This window comes from Rhinoraja longicauda, chromosome 20, assembly GCF_053455715.1.
Source record: "Rhinoraja longicauda isolate Sanriku21f chromosome 20, sRhiLon1.1, whole genome shotgun sequence".
Classification (NCBI taxonomy): domain Eukaryota; kingdom Metazoa; phylum Chordata; class Chondrichthyes; order Rajiformes; family Arhynchobatidae; genus Rhinoraja; species Rhinoraja longicauda.
The window spans coordinates 13,864,549-13,882,106 of NC_135972.1; the positions used below are offsets into that span (position 1 = coordinate 13,864,549).

The following is a 17,558-nucleotide window of genomic DNA, read 5'->3' on the forward strand; positions in this document are numbered from 1 at the left end:
TATATGTTTCAATAAGATCCCCCCTCATCCTTCTAAATTCCAGTGTATACAAGCCCAATCGCTCCAGCCTTTCAACATACGACAGTCCCGCCATTCCGGGAATTAACCTAGTGAACCTACGCTGCACGCCCTCCATAGCAAGAATATCCTTCCTCAAATTTGGAGACCAAAACTGCACACAGTACTCCAGGTGCGGTCTCACCAGGGCCCGGTACAACTGTAGAAGGACCTCTTTGCTCCTATACTCAACTCCTCTTGTTACGAAGGCCAACATTCCATTGGCTTTCTTCACTGCCTGCTGAACCTGCACGCTTCCTTTCATTGACTGATGCACTAGGACACCCAGATCTCGTTGAACTCCCCCTCCTCCTAACTTGACACCATTCAGATAATAATCTGCCTTTCTATTCTTACTTCCAAAGTGAATAACCTCACACTTACCTACATTAAACTGCATCTGCCATGTATCCGCCCACTCACACAACCTGTCCAAGTCACCCTGCAGCCTTATTGCATCTTCCTCACAATTCACACTACCCCCCAACTTAGTATCATCTGCAAATTTGCTAATGGTACTTTTAATCCCTTCGTCTAAGTCATTAATGTATATCGTAAATAGCTGGGGTCCCAGCACCGAACCTTGCGGTACCCCACTGGTCACTGCCTGCCATTCCGAAAGGGACCCATTTATCCCCACTCTTTGCTTTCTGTCTGTCAACCAATTTTCTATCCATGTCAGTACCCTACCCCCAATACCATGTGCCCTAATTTTGCCCACTAATCTCCTATGTGGGACCTTGTCGAAGGCTTTCTGAAAGTCGAGGTACACCACATCCACTGACTCTCCCTTGTCAATTTTCCTAGTTACATCCTCAAAAAATTCCAGTAGATTTGTCAAGCATGATTTCCCCTTCGTAAATCCATGCTGACTCGGAATGATCCCGTTACTGCTATCCAAATGCTCAGCAATTTCGTCTTTTATAATTGACTCCAGCATCTTCCCCACCACTGATGTCAGACTAACTGGTCTATAATTACCCGTTTTCTCTCTCCCTCCTTTCTTAAAAAGTGGGATAACATTTGCTATCCTCCAATCCACAGGAACTGATCCTGAATCTATAGAACATTGAAAAATGATCTCCAATGCTTCCACTATTTCTAGAGCCACCTCCTTAAGTACTCTGGGATGCAGACCATCAGGCCCTGGGGATTTATCAGCCTTCAGTCCCATCAGTCTACCCAAAACCATTTCCTGCCTAATGTGGATTTCCTTCAGTTCCTCCATCACCCTAGGTTCTCCGGCCCCTAGAACATTTGGGAGATTGTGTGTATCTTCCTCAGTGAAGACAGATCCAAAGTAACGGTTTAACTCGTCTGCCATTTCTTTGTTCCCCATAATAAATTCCCCTGCTTCTGTCTTCAAGGGACCCACATTTGCCTTGACTATTTTTTTCCTCTTCACGTACCTAAAAAAACTTTTGCTATCCTCCTTTATATTATTGGCTAGTTTACCCTCGTACCTCATCTTTTCTCCCCGTATTGCCTTTTTAGTTAACTTTTGTTGCTCTTTAAAAGAGTCCCAATCCTCTGTCTTCCCACTCTTCTTTGCTATGTTATACTTCCTCTCCTTAATTTTTATGCTGTCCCTGACTTCCCTCGTCAGCCACAGGTGTCTCTTACTCCCCTTAGAGTCTTTCCACCTCTTTGGAATAAATTGATCCTGCAACCTCTGCATTATTCCCAGGAATACCTGCCATTGCTGTTCTACCGTCTTCCCTGCTAGGGCCTCCTTCCAATCAATTTTGGCCAGCTCCTGCCTCATGCCTCTGTAATCCCCTTTGCTATACTGTAATACCGACACTTCCGATTTTCCCTTCTGCCTTTCCATTTGCAGAGTAAAACTTATCATGTTGTGATCACTGCCTCCTAATGGCTCTTTTACCTCTAGTCCCCTTATCAGATCAGGATCATTACACAACACTAAATCCAGAATTGCCTTCTCCCTGGTAGGCTCCAGTACAAGCTGTTCTAAGAATCCATCTCGAAGGCACTCTACAAACTCTCTTTCCTGGGGTCCATTTCCAACCTGATTTTCCCAGTCTACCTGCATGTTGAAATCTCCCATAACCACCGTAGCATTACATTTTTGACACGCCAATTTTATCTCCTGATTCAACTTGCACCCTATGTCGAGGCTACTGTTTGGGGGCCTGTAGATAACTCCCATTAGGGTCTTTTTACCCTTACAATTTCTCATTTCTATCCATACTGATTCAACATCTCCTGATTCTATGTCACCCCTTGCAAGGGAATGAATATCATTCCTTACCATCAGAGCAACCCCACCCCCTCTGCCCACCTGTCTGTCTTTTCTATACGTTGTGTACCCCTGAATATTCAGTTCCCAGCCCTGGTCCTCTTGTAACCATGTCTCAGTGATCCCTACAACATCATACTTGCCCATGACTAACTGAGCCTCAAGCTCATCCACTTTATTTTTTATACTACGCGCATTTAAGTACAACACTTTAACTTCTGTATTTACCTCCTCTCTCACATCGTTCACAATTGGCCCTGCCCTTAATTTCTTTTCCGCTCTAGAACTTCTGTTCCCATTCTTCCGAGAGTCTTTTGCAATATCTCCTGTATTCCCTTTGACCTCATCTTCATATTCACAATTTGTTAACCCCTCCCCCCCACTACTTAGTTTAAAGCCACAGGTGTCACACTAGCAAACCTGCCTGCCAGAATGTTTGTCCCCCTGCTGTTAAGATGCAACCCGTCCCTTTTGTACAAGTCACCCCTAGCCCAGAAGAGATCCCAGTGGTCCAGAAATCTAAATCCCTGCTCTCTGCACCAGCCCCTCAGCCATAAATTCATACCCTCTATCTCTCTGTTCCTGGCCTCACCAGCACGAGGTACCGGTAGCAGTCCAGAGATAACCACCTTCGACGTCCTACTTCTCAGCGCTTTTCCCAACTCTCTAAACTCCCGCTGTAGCACCTCCTTCCTCTTCCGCCCGACGTCATTCGTGCCCACGTGCACAACGACTTCAGGTTGATCGCCTTCCCTCACTAGGATTTTCTGAAGCCGGTCTGTGATGTGTTGAACCCTGGCACCAGGGAGGCAACAGACCATCCTCAAGTCCCTCCTGCTGCCACAGAATCTTCTGTCCGTCCCTCGGACTATGGAGTCACCGACCACTACGGCTCTTCCAGACTTCGGTCTCCCCTGTCGAGTATCCTTGCCAACAGGTCCGCCACTGAGAATTTTACTGTCTGAGGTACACTCTGGATATGGCATTAAGCTGCCTTTTACTCTCTCAGGAGGATATAACGACCCCTCAACACGATTGGCAGAGCAGAGGAACTTACCTGGTCAATATTTTTCTTTTAAATAAAAGCACAATTAGCTGCTCATTATCTCATTGTGGGAGTGTGCTCCTTAATATGGTTCTAATGCTTGCTGTTAACGCCCTGTTTCAAACATTACTACACCTCAGAAATATTTCTTTGTCCTCGGAGTCACCTGTGGTTGTGCAAGGAGTTTTGGCAATGCAAGTCCTTTTCTTTAAAATTTTAAAACTTTTAATGTAAATAATAATTATTTAGTAAGCATGTCTAAGGATTATGGGATACGCTAGGGCCACACCAGGAGTATTGGCACTCTCCTCTAATGAAGGAAGATTATTCTTATTAGTTGGCCTGTAAGATTTTTCTGTACTTAAGGATGTGATTGTGCTGGAGTGGGTACATACATGATGTGTAGGAAAAATAACTGCAGATGCTGGTTTAAAATGAAGATCGAACAGACTGATCAGTTTAAAGAAGGGTCTCGACCTGAAACGTCACCCATTCTTTCTCATCCCGAGATGCTGCCTGACCTGCTGAGTTACTCCAGCATTTGTGCCTACCTTCGATTCACCTCTGGTGAACTGTCACAGTGAATCAATTACTACACCTCAGAAATATCTCTTTGTCCTCGGAGTCACCTGTGGTTGTGCAAGGAGATTTGGCAATGCAAGTCCTTACAAAGAAAGCTCATCAAGACCTTTACTTGATTGGCAGATTTACTTTGCTCAAAGGTGTGAGGAGATTTGATGAATACCTGTTGCCGACTACCTTAGTGTAGGAAGGAACGGCAGAAGCTGGTTTAAACCAAAGATAGAATCAAAAAGCTTCTCTCCAGAAAAGGAATAGGCGACGTTTCGGGTCGAGACCCTTCTTCAGACTTCAGACCCAGTCTGAAGAAGGGTCTCGACCCAAGACGCCACCTATTCCTTTTCTGCAGAGAAGCTGGTTGACTCGCTGAGTTACTCCAGCTTTTCGTGTCTACATTATTGAACTTCTCCGGGTTCACAGTGGAGTACACACTGTCTGCTCCCTAGTTCGGTAACTCGAACGCCCAAGAACAAAGGAGGCTGCAGAAAGTGGTGGCCATTGCCCGCTCCATCACGCTCCATTGACCTCCCCACCATCGACGGGGAAGTGCTGCATCAAGAAGGCGGCTAATATCATCAAAGACCAATACCACCCTAGCCATGCTCTCGTCTTGTTGCTACCATTGGGATGAGGTACAGCAGCATGATATCCATTGCCTCCATGTTGAAGAACAGCTTCTTCCCACCAACCAACAGGCTCTTGAACCACCCTCCACAACGCTAACTCAGCACAGAATTACCATGGACTTTGCACTATTAAGCTTGCACTGCGTACTTTGTCTTAGTTTAGTTTAGTTTAGTTCAGTTTAGAGATACAGCACACCGGCACACCGAGTCCGCGCCGACCAGCGATCCCCGCACATTAACACTAACCCACACACACTAGGGACAGTTTACATTTATACCAAGTCAATTAAACTACAAACCTGTACGTCTTTGGAGTGTGGGAGGAAACAGAAGATCTCGGAGAAAATCCACGTGGTCACGGGGAGAACGTACAAACTCCGTACAGACGGCACCTGTAGTCAGGATCGAACCCGGGTCTCTGGCGCTGCGCGCTGTAAGACAACAACTCTTACCACTGAGCTGCCCGCACGGTCTTGCACTATCATGGTCTGGATTACCTAGAATAATCTATTGTATACTTACTTGTTGTGTTGCATTTAATGTACCTGGAAAGCTGCAGCTAGTAAAAAGGGTCTGTTGAAGGGTTCCGACCCTAAACGTCACCTATTCCTTTTCTCCAGAGACACTGCCTGAAACGCTGAGTTACTCCAGCATTCTGTGTCTCTCCTAAGAATTTCACCGTTCCTGTCCCGGTACATATAACAATTGAGCGCTCTTGACATTTTGGTTAACGCATTTCAGAAACGAGGAAAGAACGGATAGCTGGATTTGTTTCCCCTGGTGCAGAGAAGGCTGAGAGTTGAACTGGTAAATTCTGATAAATTTATGGGGGATTTATAGAACGGTAGCGCAGCGGTAGAGTTGCTGCTTTACAGCGAATGCAGCGCCGGAGACTCAGGTTCGATCCTGACTACGGGTGCTGCACTGTAAGGAGTTTGTACGTTCTCCCCGTGACCTGCGTGGGTTTTCTCCGAGATCTTCGGTTTCCTCCCACACTCCAAAGACGTACAGACAGGTATGTAGGTTAATTGGCTGGGTAAAAATGTTTTTTAAAAAATTGTCCCTAGTGGGTGTAGGATAGTGTTAATGTACGGGGATCGCTGGGCGGCACGGACTTGGTGGGCCGAAAAGGCCTGTTTCCGGCTGTATATATATGATATGATATGATATGATAATTTAGTTCCTTCCTTCCTACACAATGAGATTCTTACTTGTAGCAGTACAACGCAGCAAATGCAGTACTCATTAGATGACATAGTAAACAAACAAAAGTTCAATAAATTGAAAGACCCAATATGAACAAAACAAAGCAAAGCCAGAAGTTCCTCGTGCAACTAAGATTGTTTGGAGTTCGGAGTTTAGTTGGAGTTCGTAGTGTTCAATAGCCTGATGCTTGTTGGGAAGAAGCTACTCCTGAACCAGAACATCATAGATTTCAGACTTTGTTATTTTCTTCCCAATGGCAGGAGTGAAATGACAGCGTGGCCAGGGTGGTGTGGCTCCTTGATGCTTCTGGCTGCCATTTTGAGGCAGCGCCTCCTGTAGGTTCCCACTTAGTAAGACAATTCTTTTAAAATATATATTCTTTTTTTTGGGGGACTGGGTTTCACACGCCAGGATGACATTTATTGTTCAGCCTCATGTGCCCTTGAGCATGTGGTAGCGAGCTTCCATTTTGAACCACTGAAGTGTTCTGGTAATAAGGTTTCCCAGGTAGTGTTGGAGAGGGAGCTCCAGGATTTAGAGCCAGTGACTATGAAGGACTGGCAGGATACTTCCGGATCAGGATGGTGCGCAGCTTGTAGGTGGCTGTGTTTATATATACCTCTCTGTCATCCTTTGGGCGGCACGGTGGTGCAGCGGTCTAGTTGCGGCCTTACAGTGCCAGGGACCCGGGTTCAATCCTGACTATGGGTGCTGGTCTGTACGGAGTTTGTACATTCTCCCCGTGACTGTGTGGGGTTTCTCCCACACTCCAAAGACGTACAGGTTTGTAGGTGAATGCTAGTGTGCGGAGATCACTGGTCGGTACGGACTTGGTGGGCCGAAGGGCCTGTTTCCGCGCTGTATCTCTAAACTAAACTAAACATAGAAACATAGAAAATAGGTGCAGGAGTAGGCCATTCGGCCCTTCGAGCCTGCACCGCCTTTCAATATGTTCATGGCTGATCATCCAGCTCAGTAACCTGTACCTGCCTTCTCTCCATACCCCCTGATCCCTTTAGCCACAAGGGCCACATCTAACTCCCTCTTAAATATAGCCAATGAACTGGCCTCAACTACCTTCTGCGGCAGAGAATTCCACAGACTCACCACTCTCTGTGTGAAAAAATGTTTTCTCATCTCGGTCCTAAACTTTGTGGTCAAGGTCGTGGTTTGGGAGGTGATTTGGCTGTAGCAATGCATTTTGTAGTACACTGTGGTCTCAGCTCACTAGTAGTGCAGGGAATAACGGTTGGGTTGGTGAACGGGGCATCATTCACACAGGGGATTTTGTCCTGGAAGGCGTCGAGCTTCTTCCATGTTGCTGGAGCTGCTGTCACCCAAGCAAGCGGAAAGTAACCCAACATGCTTTTGCAATGCCCTGTAGATGGGGTGAAGGTAACTCTCCTCCTCTCCAAGGCACATGCAGCGTGTAGTCACAGCACGTATGTGACGATCCAACTGGGTTTCTGGTCAATGGTGACCTTCAGGATGTTGATAGAGGAGAGCTAAAATGATGGCAATGACACTGAATGGCATTGATTCGTTGAGATTGAAGGGGGGCCCGGCAAGTCGGGGGGGCTGCCGCCACATGCAGGCAGTTATTAGGACTGTTGGATGAACCTTTGTAACAGTGTCGGTGTTAAAACACTTGTGTACTGCCCAGGTGAGGTTTGCTACATTATTTTATCGGGTCAAAACAAAGTATTTCACTGTACTTAGGTACATATGACAATAACGTATCATTGAATCATTGGCTAGACTTGTTGGTGTAATAAAGATTGAATTGAAGGTCCCTTGAAGGTAGTCAACATATAATCTAGCGAACGTCATATCACATGTTCCAGACGGTTCTTAAGGTTATGTACATATCCATGTATAATACGCAGAGCATAATACATTTTTGCAACTCTGCCTCCCAAGGGGTTAGGATACTCAACTGTTGATTGTACCAAATACCGACATTTGTGTCCAAAACACTCTCAGTGGGACACATGGGTTTGAGAGGGTAAATGTGTTGAGCAAAACAATTAGCCTTGCATTAGGGTTATTATTGAATGGTAAAGCAGGCTTGAGAGATCTAGGGTCCATGGTACCTCTACATCTTAATATTCTTGAGATGCCATGTAATTAAACTTAAGAATCCGACCAGTGAAGATGAAATTGGGACGTGCTTTTTACCTCAAGAGGGGAATAAAAAGCTGGTACATTCCATCCCGCACAAAGGCTCACTTGTAAATGTTGAGACCAAGATGGTTTCATTTCATTGATGTTGAGGGATGTGGAGTAAATGGAGTCAAGGTCAGAACATCCATTGTCTGATTAAAACTTATAACAAACAACCTTGAGGGGCTGAAGGGGTGTCCTCTACTTTGAAGAAATGGTATGGGAGGCGCATTCCCAATCTCGTTGCACCCCTGTACAATGACAATAAAGATATATTGTATTGTATTGTGAGGAGGTGGTAGACTTGGCATTATGGTCGTAAGGAATAGGAGTAGAATTAGGCCATTCGGCCCATCAAGTCCACTCCGCCATTCAATCATGGCTGATCTATCTCTCCCTCCTAACCCCATTCTCCTGCCTTCTCCCCATAACCTCCGACACCCGTACTAATCACTAATCCATTGTGGATTGTTTCTCCTGGGAGTATATTCTTCGGTTCCCGGCAACGTGTAGGCAAGGAGTTCAGGGCCCCCTTTTCTCCGCGGGGTAATGACCTCTGGCTGCTTTCCTTTTGCTCAGGTCTGCACGAGCTGTGAGGACAATGCCGAGGCCAACGGATTCTGCGTCGAGTGCCTCGAGTGGCTTTGCAAAACCTGCATCGAAGCTCACCAGAGGGTCAAGTTTACAAAGGACCACACCGTGAGGCATAAGGAGGATGTGTCTCCAGGTAAATATCAAACCATTCAGCATCTCCACATCTGGTCGGTCCCGATCTCCACTCAAAGCCAGTTACGCAAGCGGGTAAATGTAAATCCAAAAAAAGTGTCCAACTGGGGTTTCTGATCAATGGTGACCTTTGAGGTGACCTCTGGTTTCGTGGCCCAAATCCGACCAGCTTAGCAATAGATGATTGTCGCCTGTTAACTGTAGTATCCAAATCGCTGCGATATAAGGAGGTGGTGGGGCAAAATGAGGGTTCAGTGTGGTCCATCAGATGCCATTCGAGTTGCCTACTTTGCTTGGTGTCGTGCAGAGCTTTTTGAATGTTGTTGAATGCTGTAGTCTTTCCAACAGTGAAGATTATACCATCAAACCTCTGCGTGTGTATGTTTACTTTAGGGATTCGGCACTGAAACGGGCCCTTCGGCCCACCGAGTCCGCGACGACCAACGATTCCCGCACACTAACACTATCCTACACAAACTAGGGACAATTTACAATTATGCCAAGCCAATTAACCTACAAACTTGCACGTCTGGAGTGTGGGAAGCACCCATAGAAAACCCACGCGGTTACGGGGAGAACGTGCAAACGTCATGCAGACAGGTCCACCCGTAGTCGGGATCCAACCCGGGTCTCTGGCGCTGTAAGTCAAGTCAAGTCAATTTTATTTGTTTCGTACATTTAAACACAACCCACGTTGACCAAAGTGCTGTACATCAGTTCAGGTACTAATAAACGAACATACAATGGCGCACAAACATAACAGCACATACATAAACAGTTCACAGCGCCCCCTCAGAGGGCCTCAAACGCTAGGGAGTAGAAATAGGTTTTGAGCCTGGACTTAAAGGAGTCGATGGAGGGGGCAGTTCTGATGGGGAGAGGGATGCTGTTCCACAGTCTTGGAGCTGCAACCGCATAAGCGCGGTCACCCCTGAGCTTAAGCCTAGACCGCGGGATAGTGAGTAGCCCCATATTGGCCGACCTGAGGGACCTGGAGATAGAGTGGTGGGTTAGAAGATTTAAGGCAGCGACTACCGCTGCGCCACCGTGCCGCCTTGATAGACGGTAGACTGACTGGTTCCATCGCGGCCTGGTGCACGAACCCGAACGCCCAAGAAGGAAGGAGGCTGCAGATAGCGGTGGACATCGCCCGGTCCATCACTGGCAGCGATTTCCCCACCATGGAAGGTATCTACAGTTAACACTACTGCCAGGAGGTGGCTAATTTGTCCACGGGCACCCTGGAGGATTTCCGGGACCGCTGGGCACCGCGGGGGATTGGATGTATCCTGGATGGGGATTGTAATATAATTGTATAATAGTTTCAATAGGTATATTTGTTTGTATAATATTCTGGTGGTGGGTTCTGTTTTGGTTTTATTGTATTGTATATATTATTTTAATATTTGAATAAATATTTTTGAATTAAAAAAAAAAAAAAAAAAAAAAAAAGGAGGTGGCTAATAACATCAAAGACCCACACCACCGTGGTCATGGTCTCAACGGGAAGGTGTGAAAAGAGCCTGAGAACTGTTAACTCCCGAGGTTCAAGAACAGCCACTCCCCACGCCTCCTAAACCACACTGCACAACCCCAACCACAACCCCACCTCAGCAATGAACTACTACACATATTTCACAGGTTGCACTAAATACTTTGGTTTGCGCTATTATGGTTCGGTTACAAAGTATAACGGCTAATTTATAGCTTTGTGTATTGTTTATTTATTTGTTGTGTTTTCCGTTAATGTGCCTGTAAAGTTTGCAACAAGCAGGAATGTCAGTGGTCCGTTCATTGTTGTATGTGACAATTAAAAATTCCTGACTCTTCTGGGAAACTTTATTCATCGTTAGGTAAGTGTTGGAATCACTCGGCTAGAGCACCTTCTCAGCTACGCTGTAACACGTGTAGGAAGGAACTGCAGATAGACACAAAGTGCTGGAGTAGTGCTGGAGTAATTAGTGGGACAGGTAGCATCTCTGGTTAGGGACCAGCCTGAAGTAGGGTCTCGACCCGAAACGTCACCCATTCCTTCTCTCCAGAGATGCTGCCTGCCCGCTGAGTTACTCCAGCTGTTTGTGTCTATGCTTGTAACATTGTCCGTAATCTTCCATTAAAGTAGGGGCATTGCAGACAAGTAAATACCGAAGGTGCTTTCCCAGATAGATCGGACTGAGTCACAGGTGGAAGGTGTTAATTTTGACCGTGTCCCCCCTATTTCTCTTTCCTCAGAGGCGGTCAGTGTGTCCAATCAGCGTATGCTCTTTTGCCCGGTTCACCGGCAGGAGCAGCTAAAGCTCTTCTGTGAGACCTGCGATCGACTGACGTGTCGGGACTGCCAGCTGCTGGAACACAAGGAGCACAGGTAACCACTCGGGCAGGCACAGCTGTAGCGCTACCTGCTCTCAGTGTGGGTACTGGCAGAGTGTAGACCTGGTTAGTGTGTGTCGGTCACATTGTGCAACAGTAGGTGCAGTTGAGTTTGTTTACTCTTGTTCAGGCGGCACGGTGGTGCAGCGGTAGAGTTGTTGTCTTACAGTGCCAGATACCCGGGTTCGATCCCGACAACGGATCCTGTCTGTACGGCGTTTGTACGTTCTCCCCGTGAGCGCGTGGGTTTCCCCCCCGGGTGCTCCATTTTCCTCCCACATTCCAAAGACGTTCAAGTTTGTAGGTTAATTGGCTTCGGTTAAAATTGTAAATTGTCCCTCGTGTGTCGAATACGACACAGGCTGGTCGGTGCAGACTCGATGGGCCAAAGGGCCTGTTTCCACACTGAACTAAACTGAACTGTAGATCTGGTTATTGTGTATCAATCAGATTGTGTAACACCAGGTGCAGTTTGTGTAGGGAGGAACTGCAGATGCCGGTTTACACCAAAGGTAGACACAAAATGCTAGAGTAACTCAGTGGGTCAGGCAGCATCTCTGGACAAACAGAATACGTGACGTATCGGGTTGAGACTTCTTCAGGCTGAGAGAAGACTCAGTCAGACTTCAGTCTCAGTCTGGAGAAGTTTCATGGTTTCAAGGTCAGTTTATTGTCACATGTACCAGCTGAGGTGCAGTGAAATTTGAGTTACCATACAGCCATACTAAGTGAAAAGCACCAAGACACTCAACCACATAAAAGTCAACGTAAACATCCATCACAGTGGATTCCACATTCCTCACTGTGATGGAAGGCAACAAAGTTCAACTTCTTCCTCTTGTTCTCCCGCGGTCGGGACAGTCAAACCATCCGCAGACGGGGCGATCAAAGCCCCCGCGGCTGACGATCGAAGCCCCCGTCCGGGTGATCGAAACTCCCGCGTTCGGGCGGTTGAAACTCTCTCCATGGGCATGGAGCTCCCGAGTCGGCCTCTTCTTACCAGAGACCGCGAGCGGGCTTCACGATGTTAAAGTCCACAGGCCTTCGATCCCCGGCAAAGGGATCGCAAGCTCCGCCATGTTAAAGTCCCGCAGACTCCCGCGGCTTGGAGCGCCGGTCGGTCTCCAGGAAAGACCGCCAACTCCACGATGTTAGGCCGCAGTGGGGACGGAGATACGAACTCGCATCTCTGTCGAGGTAAGAGATTGACAAAACGTTTCCCTCAACCCCCCCCCCCCCATAAAACAAACCAAGGAACACATATTTAAAATAACAAAAAGAAGAAAGGGACAGACAGACTTGGCGAGGCAGCCACTGCAGAAGAAGGATCCATCGGGGAAACAGGCCCTTCGGCCCACTGAATTGGTACTGACCAAAGATCACCCCTACTCTAGTTTTACTCTACATGACAGGGATAATTTCTACAGAAGCCAATTAGTCTACAACCTTGCATGTCTTTGGGATGTGGGAGAAAACCGGAGCACCCCGAGAAAACCCACGCAGGTCACGGGGAGCACGTGCAAACAGTATAAAGACAGCATCCATAGTCAGGATCGAACCCGGGTCTCTGGCGCTGTAAAGCAGTAACTCTACCGCTGCGCCACCGTGCCGCCCTGTGCGAGCTAGCATCCATGCCTCCTGCACTCCTAATTTTTGACAGGACACGTACCCCCCTTTGATCAACTGGGGGCATCTCAGAAGAGATCTATATCTGTGACATTAGAATTTGTCACTGAGTCTGGAGGTTTGCTGGGTGTCTGACTAAAGAGCACCACACAAGAAATGTATCCTGACACTTACAGTGCCAATTAGACCGTGAGAACGCCGGCACTCTCAGTCTATGCCATGGGCTTGCTGAAGCCAGTGGATGCAAAGCTTCTGCAGTTTGTGAAAGGCTCTTAAACCTACTCTGAAATATTGAGCTGTGAGCTCCTGAAGTTGCACCTGGTCTCTGGAGAGCATGACACGAGAAGCGGTCTCAATGTTTTTGCAGCCTCCCCCACTGACTGTGTGCCCCTCCCTGCCCACTTCCTGTTTTCTCTGCTCAGGCAGAGGGACAGAAGAAGCCAACTCCTCGAGTGTTTCCTTGCTGTTGTCTGCTCTGTTCTCTGGCCGCAGTGCCATGTTTGACATCGATTTCCTGAACCAAAGTGGCAATAACACTGACAGTGTTGATTTAGAACCCTGGTAGTATCTTGCCCTGGATCTCTGCCCTTCCCTGTCAGCTGGCAGGACCAGGGAGATGCTCTCTCTTCACTTGAACTTCCATGTCCTCGTAGGACCCTCCATCCACTCCCTCCCATTCCCTCCCCGTCCCCCAAACCCCAATGCTAACAACAGCCTCCTTCCTTCAATGCAATCACATTAACGATCCAGTTGGGCAGTTTACACCCCAGCGGTATGAACATTGACTTCTCTAACTTCAGATAGTTCCTCTGTCCCTCTCGTTCCCCTCCCCCTTCCCAGTTCTCTCACGTCTTCTTGTCTCCAACTACATTCTATCTTCGTCCCGCCCCTCCCCTGACATCAGTCTGAAGAAGGGTCTCGACCCGAAACGTCACCGAGATGCTGTCTGAGCCGCCAAGTTACTCCAGCATTTCGTGGCTACCTTAACGATCCATTTAATCTGTTGGATGAGTTCAATTAGTTAATGTTGGGTGAAGCTGCTCTGTGGTCAAGATGTTGGCATGGACTAGCTGGACGGAATGGTTTCCGACCCATGTGATGCTACAGGTGCTTCCTGAGAAAACCACTGGGACGCAAGAGTGTTTTTGAGCTGTTGAGTGAATCTGTCTTTCTGCAGGTACCAGTTTCTAGAAGAAGCCTTTAACAACCAGAAGGTCATCATCGATACACTGACCGCCAAACTGCAGGAGAAGAGGAACTATATCCAGTTCACGGCCACTCAGATCCAGAACAGGTGCTATTTGGGGAGAGAATCCTCCTCTGTTTCATTCCTTGTGCTGCATGTTAGACATCGATTTTCGATGGCGGTATTAATACACTGGCGGTATTAATTTAGAATCCGAGAAGGATCTTGCCTGAGATCTCTTCCCATCCTTACTAGCTGTTCTCTTCCCCTTCTTCCAATCCCCCACCCCAAACCCTCCCTGGCTTCCTCCACGTCTGCCCTCCCGTAGCTCGCCCCTCCCCTCTCTTCGTGGAGAACTCGGCCCACAGTAGTCATTCCCCAAGGTCCCTGCTCGCTGAGCCTTCACCTCCACTCCTCATAACCGGTACTGTCTGCAACCAACATTATTTGGTGATCAGCAGGAGGAAAAAAGGAGGGAACAGAAGCTTTTCAATGTACCACATGGCAATAAACTAAACTGAACTAGAGGCGGGAAGTGTTTCAAGATTAATCTCAGTTAACTATGTTGGGAGGAGAAGAAGTAAGAAGTGATTGGGAGCTTCAAAAGAAACTTGTCAGGAGCTCATTTGTGGCCAGAGTTAAACTATGGGGTGTAGGGAGTGTAATGGCAGTTTCTATACCTTCTCAAAGTCCAACTTCGATAGCCATTACTGTTCGGGGATGGAATGGAGGTGTAGCTTAGATAACAAAAACGAATCAAAAACGAATCTTCCAAACACTGTTTCTTGATTAATTGGTCTTTATTAAAGTAGCACAAATCAAAAGAGTAATTCATAACTTTTCATTCTTATCAACTGTTTCTTCTTCAAACTATACAGTAAAAACCGTGTGGTCGTTACCGTGTGGTCCTTGTGAGTGTGACTGGCGCGAGTGTGGTTAAAAACTGTATTCTCTCCATCCTCCGAGACCAAACTGACCCACAATCTCTGTTGCTACGCTAGCCTTCTCCAATGTAGACACTCCCCATTACGTATCAAATCACACCCACAAGCTTGCAAAAAAGACAGAAACTAGAAATATTAAATGTAGCCATAATACAATGACAGTAACTAAATTAAGCATAAATGGCTCCTACACACCGGCCCCTAATTGTTCTGCGTGCATGATGAAGCAATTACCAATAGATTAAAAGGAGCTATAAAAGCTTAATATTTATCAAAAACAAAAGTAATATGTATTATATGTTGACATTCAAACTTCTTTAGCGATTCTTCAATCTTCTCCTTCACCTTCTAGAAGCAGACATATCTTGGTTATCGGTCTTACCAAGATGTTGTCCTTAGTCTGAAGTCATACGGTATGCACAAAACCTTTAACGTCTGACACAATCTCTAGTATCCTATTACGAAGTTTCGACAACATGTGATTTCTTCCTCCATATCCGACCTGTTCATGAATATGTCGTAACAGCAATGTTGAAATATGAAAGTCCTTCGAGAGAATAATAGGATGCTTAGCTTCTTCAGGCATCGCTAGTTTATTTAGGTGACCACCTACTCTCAGAAGTCCTTTATCCAGTATCGGATCAAGCCTGTATAAATAACTACTTCCTTTAACACCATGTTCACCAGCTTGTAATGTTGATAGCTCTTCCTTATATTCTTGTCTTTGACAGAAAGAGATAACTGCATTTTCTGCCTTAAAAAGATCATCTGGACATAAACACTGTCCCCGGTATGATGCCTTAAAGACTTGCATCTCTTTGTCAACCTTTTCTTTCAGCTTGCCAGGATCCGTTTCAAAGCTACTTACAGCAGCCCGAGTCTCCTTTCTCTTACGAGTCCACTGCAAAAGCATTGTTTTTAATTAAAGAAACCAAGCCACCACAGTCTTCAACTTATTCCACGATGAGAAATGGGTAATTAAATAGTTTGTTGAATCCAATGGGTCCTTAATAATGGCGTTCACTAAGATGTCTTGCTTGATCTCCGGATCATTAGCAGAGATTTCAGTTTCCAGGTTAAACTTTGGCCATTCTCGGTCTGGTTTACAGAGAAACTCTGGCCCATTGATCCATCTCTTACTGCTTAAGAAGCGGTCTGCTGTTAATCTTCTAGAGGCTTCATCCGCAGGATTTTCCTTGGTATTAATATACTTCCACTGTGATACATTAGTAGCATCCCTTACAAATGTTAGGAAGCGTTTATTTTCATTGTTGATGTACCTAAGCACATTCATGCTATCAGTCCAGAAGGTAGATTCCTCCAGCTTAAGCTGCAGTTCTTTTTGCAGCAATATATGTCAATTCTGATCGCTAAGACTGCGGCTGTTGGTGTTCAAGAGAACACCATGGTGTTCAAGAGAAGCTTAACCTTTTCTCCTGTAATGTCCATCCTTCTCATCAAGCTTTCTGTGCAAAAGGTAGCTGAACTTCCACTGTCCAAAAATGCATATGTTTGCAACACTGTATTCCCCTCGTTGCTCCTTACCTGTACTGGTAAGATGGAGAAAATACAGGTTTCTACCCCGGCCCCAATATGTGCATTTAACTGAGGTGAGGCAACAACGTCACTCATAGCTGGCTTCTCCTTTTGTTCCATTTGCTCCGGCTTCTCCTCCGTATTCCTCTGTTCAATGTGAAGCAATTCAGGATGATCTTGTTTGCATATATTACAAGTTATCCGATTCCTGCAGTCTTTAACCATGTGTCCTTTCTTCAGACATCCATAACAGATTCCTTTCTCCTTCAAGAAGTCAATCTTATCTTTATATTCATTTTTTTGAATTTTCGACACCATCTTATAGTGTGACCAACTTCATTACATGAAAAACAAACCCTTGTGACCTAACGGTAGATACATCCTTTTTCATTCCGTCCTTCGTTTCTACGGGTATTAGGGCAGCAGCAAAACTATTTTCCTTAGGTCCTGATCTTCCCTTTGTTTTAGTAAAGGTAGAGCCTTTGACAGGATCTGACTTAGGATCTTGAATATTCCCATAGCGTAGGTTTGACATTAACCGTACTTCTCTTTCCATGAAATTCACCAGGTCAGGAAGCATGGCCTCTCTATCGTCAACCTCCTGTATCAGGCCTGCTTTATCTCTCCACTTTTCTCTAAGCCTATAGGGCAGTTTTAGAACGATAGCCTTCATATTACGAACAACATTCGTTTCTTCCATGTGAATGCCATTTCTCATAGAATTACAACAACCCCTAAGAAATATCGCAAACTCATGCAAAGCCTTCACATCTTCCGCCTTGATAACTGACCAAGCAAAGGCCTTTCTCATGTATGCGTTAGCAATCTTCTGTTTGTTACCAAAATGCTCTTCAAGCAACTCTCTTGCCATTTGATAGCCCTCATCCACAGGCAAATGTCGACAACTCTTAACAAGCTGGTTTGAATATCCGCTTGTGTATTGCTCCTGAAATCGTAAGCGGTCTCTGTGACTTGTAGTTTTCATTTCCACCCCTTCTTCAAACGCTACTATGAAAGTTTCATATTGTAAAGGATCACCATCATATTTAGGAATTTCCATTGGGGGGTAAGGTGACAGAAATATTTTGTTGAACCATGAGCTCGCTGAGTCTCGTTTGATTCCTCACCAATTCATAGAATTCATTTTGAAATCCCTGGCTTAGTGCAGATCAATCCGGATAAATTTTGACACGAGCCCCATAATCAGTTGTTTGTCTCTGGCTGGGTGCAGGTA

At 46.1% G+C, this 17,558-nt stretch overlaps 1 protein-coding gene across 2 annotated transcripts in view; it reads left to right on the forward strand.

Moving 5' to 3' along the window:
- LOC144603574 (transcription intermediary factor 1-alpha-like) overlaps positions 1-17,558 on the forward strand; it is a 123,299-nt gene that overhangs the window by 70,616 nt on the left and 35,125 nt on the right. For both annotated transcript variants that reach the window (XM_078416983.1, XM_078416982.1), the window contains exons 3-5: positions 8,516-8,663; positions 10,895-11,027; positions 13,836-13,952. In XM_078416983.1, the coding sequence (XP_078273109.1) occupies positions 8,516-8,663; positions 10,895-11,027; positions 13,836-13,952 (398 nt within the window). The remainder of the gene's footprint in view (positions 1-8,515; positions 8,664-10,894; positions 11,028-13,835; positions 13,953-17,558) is intronic.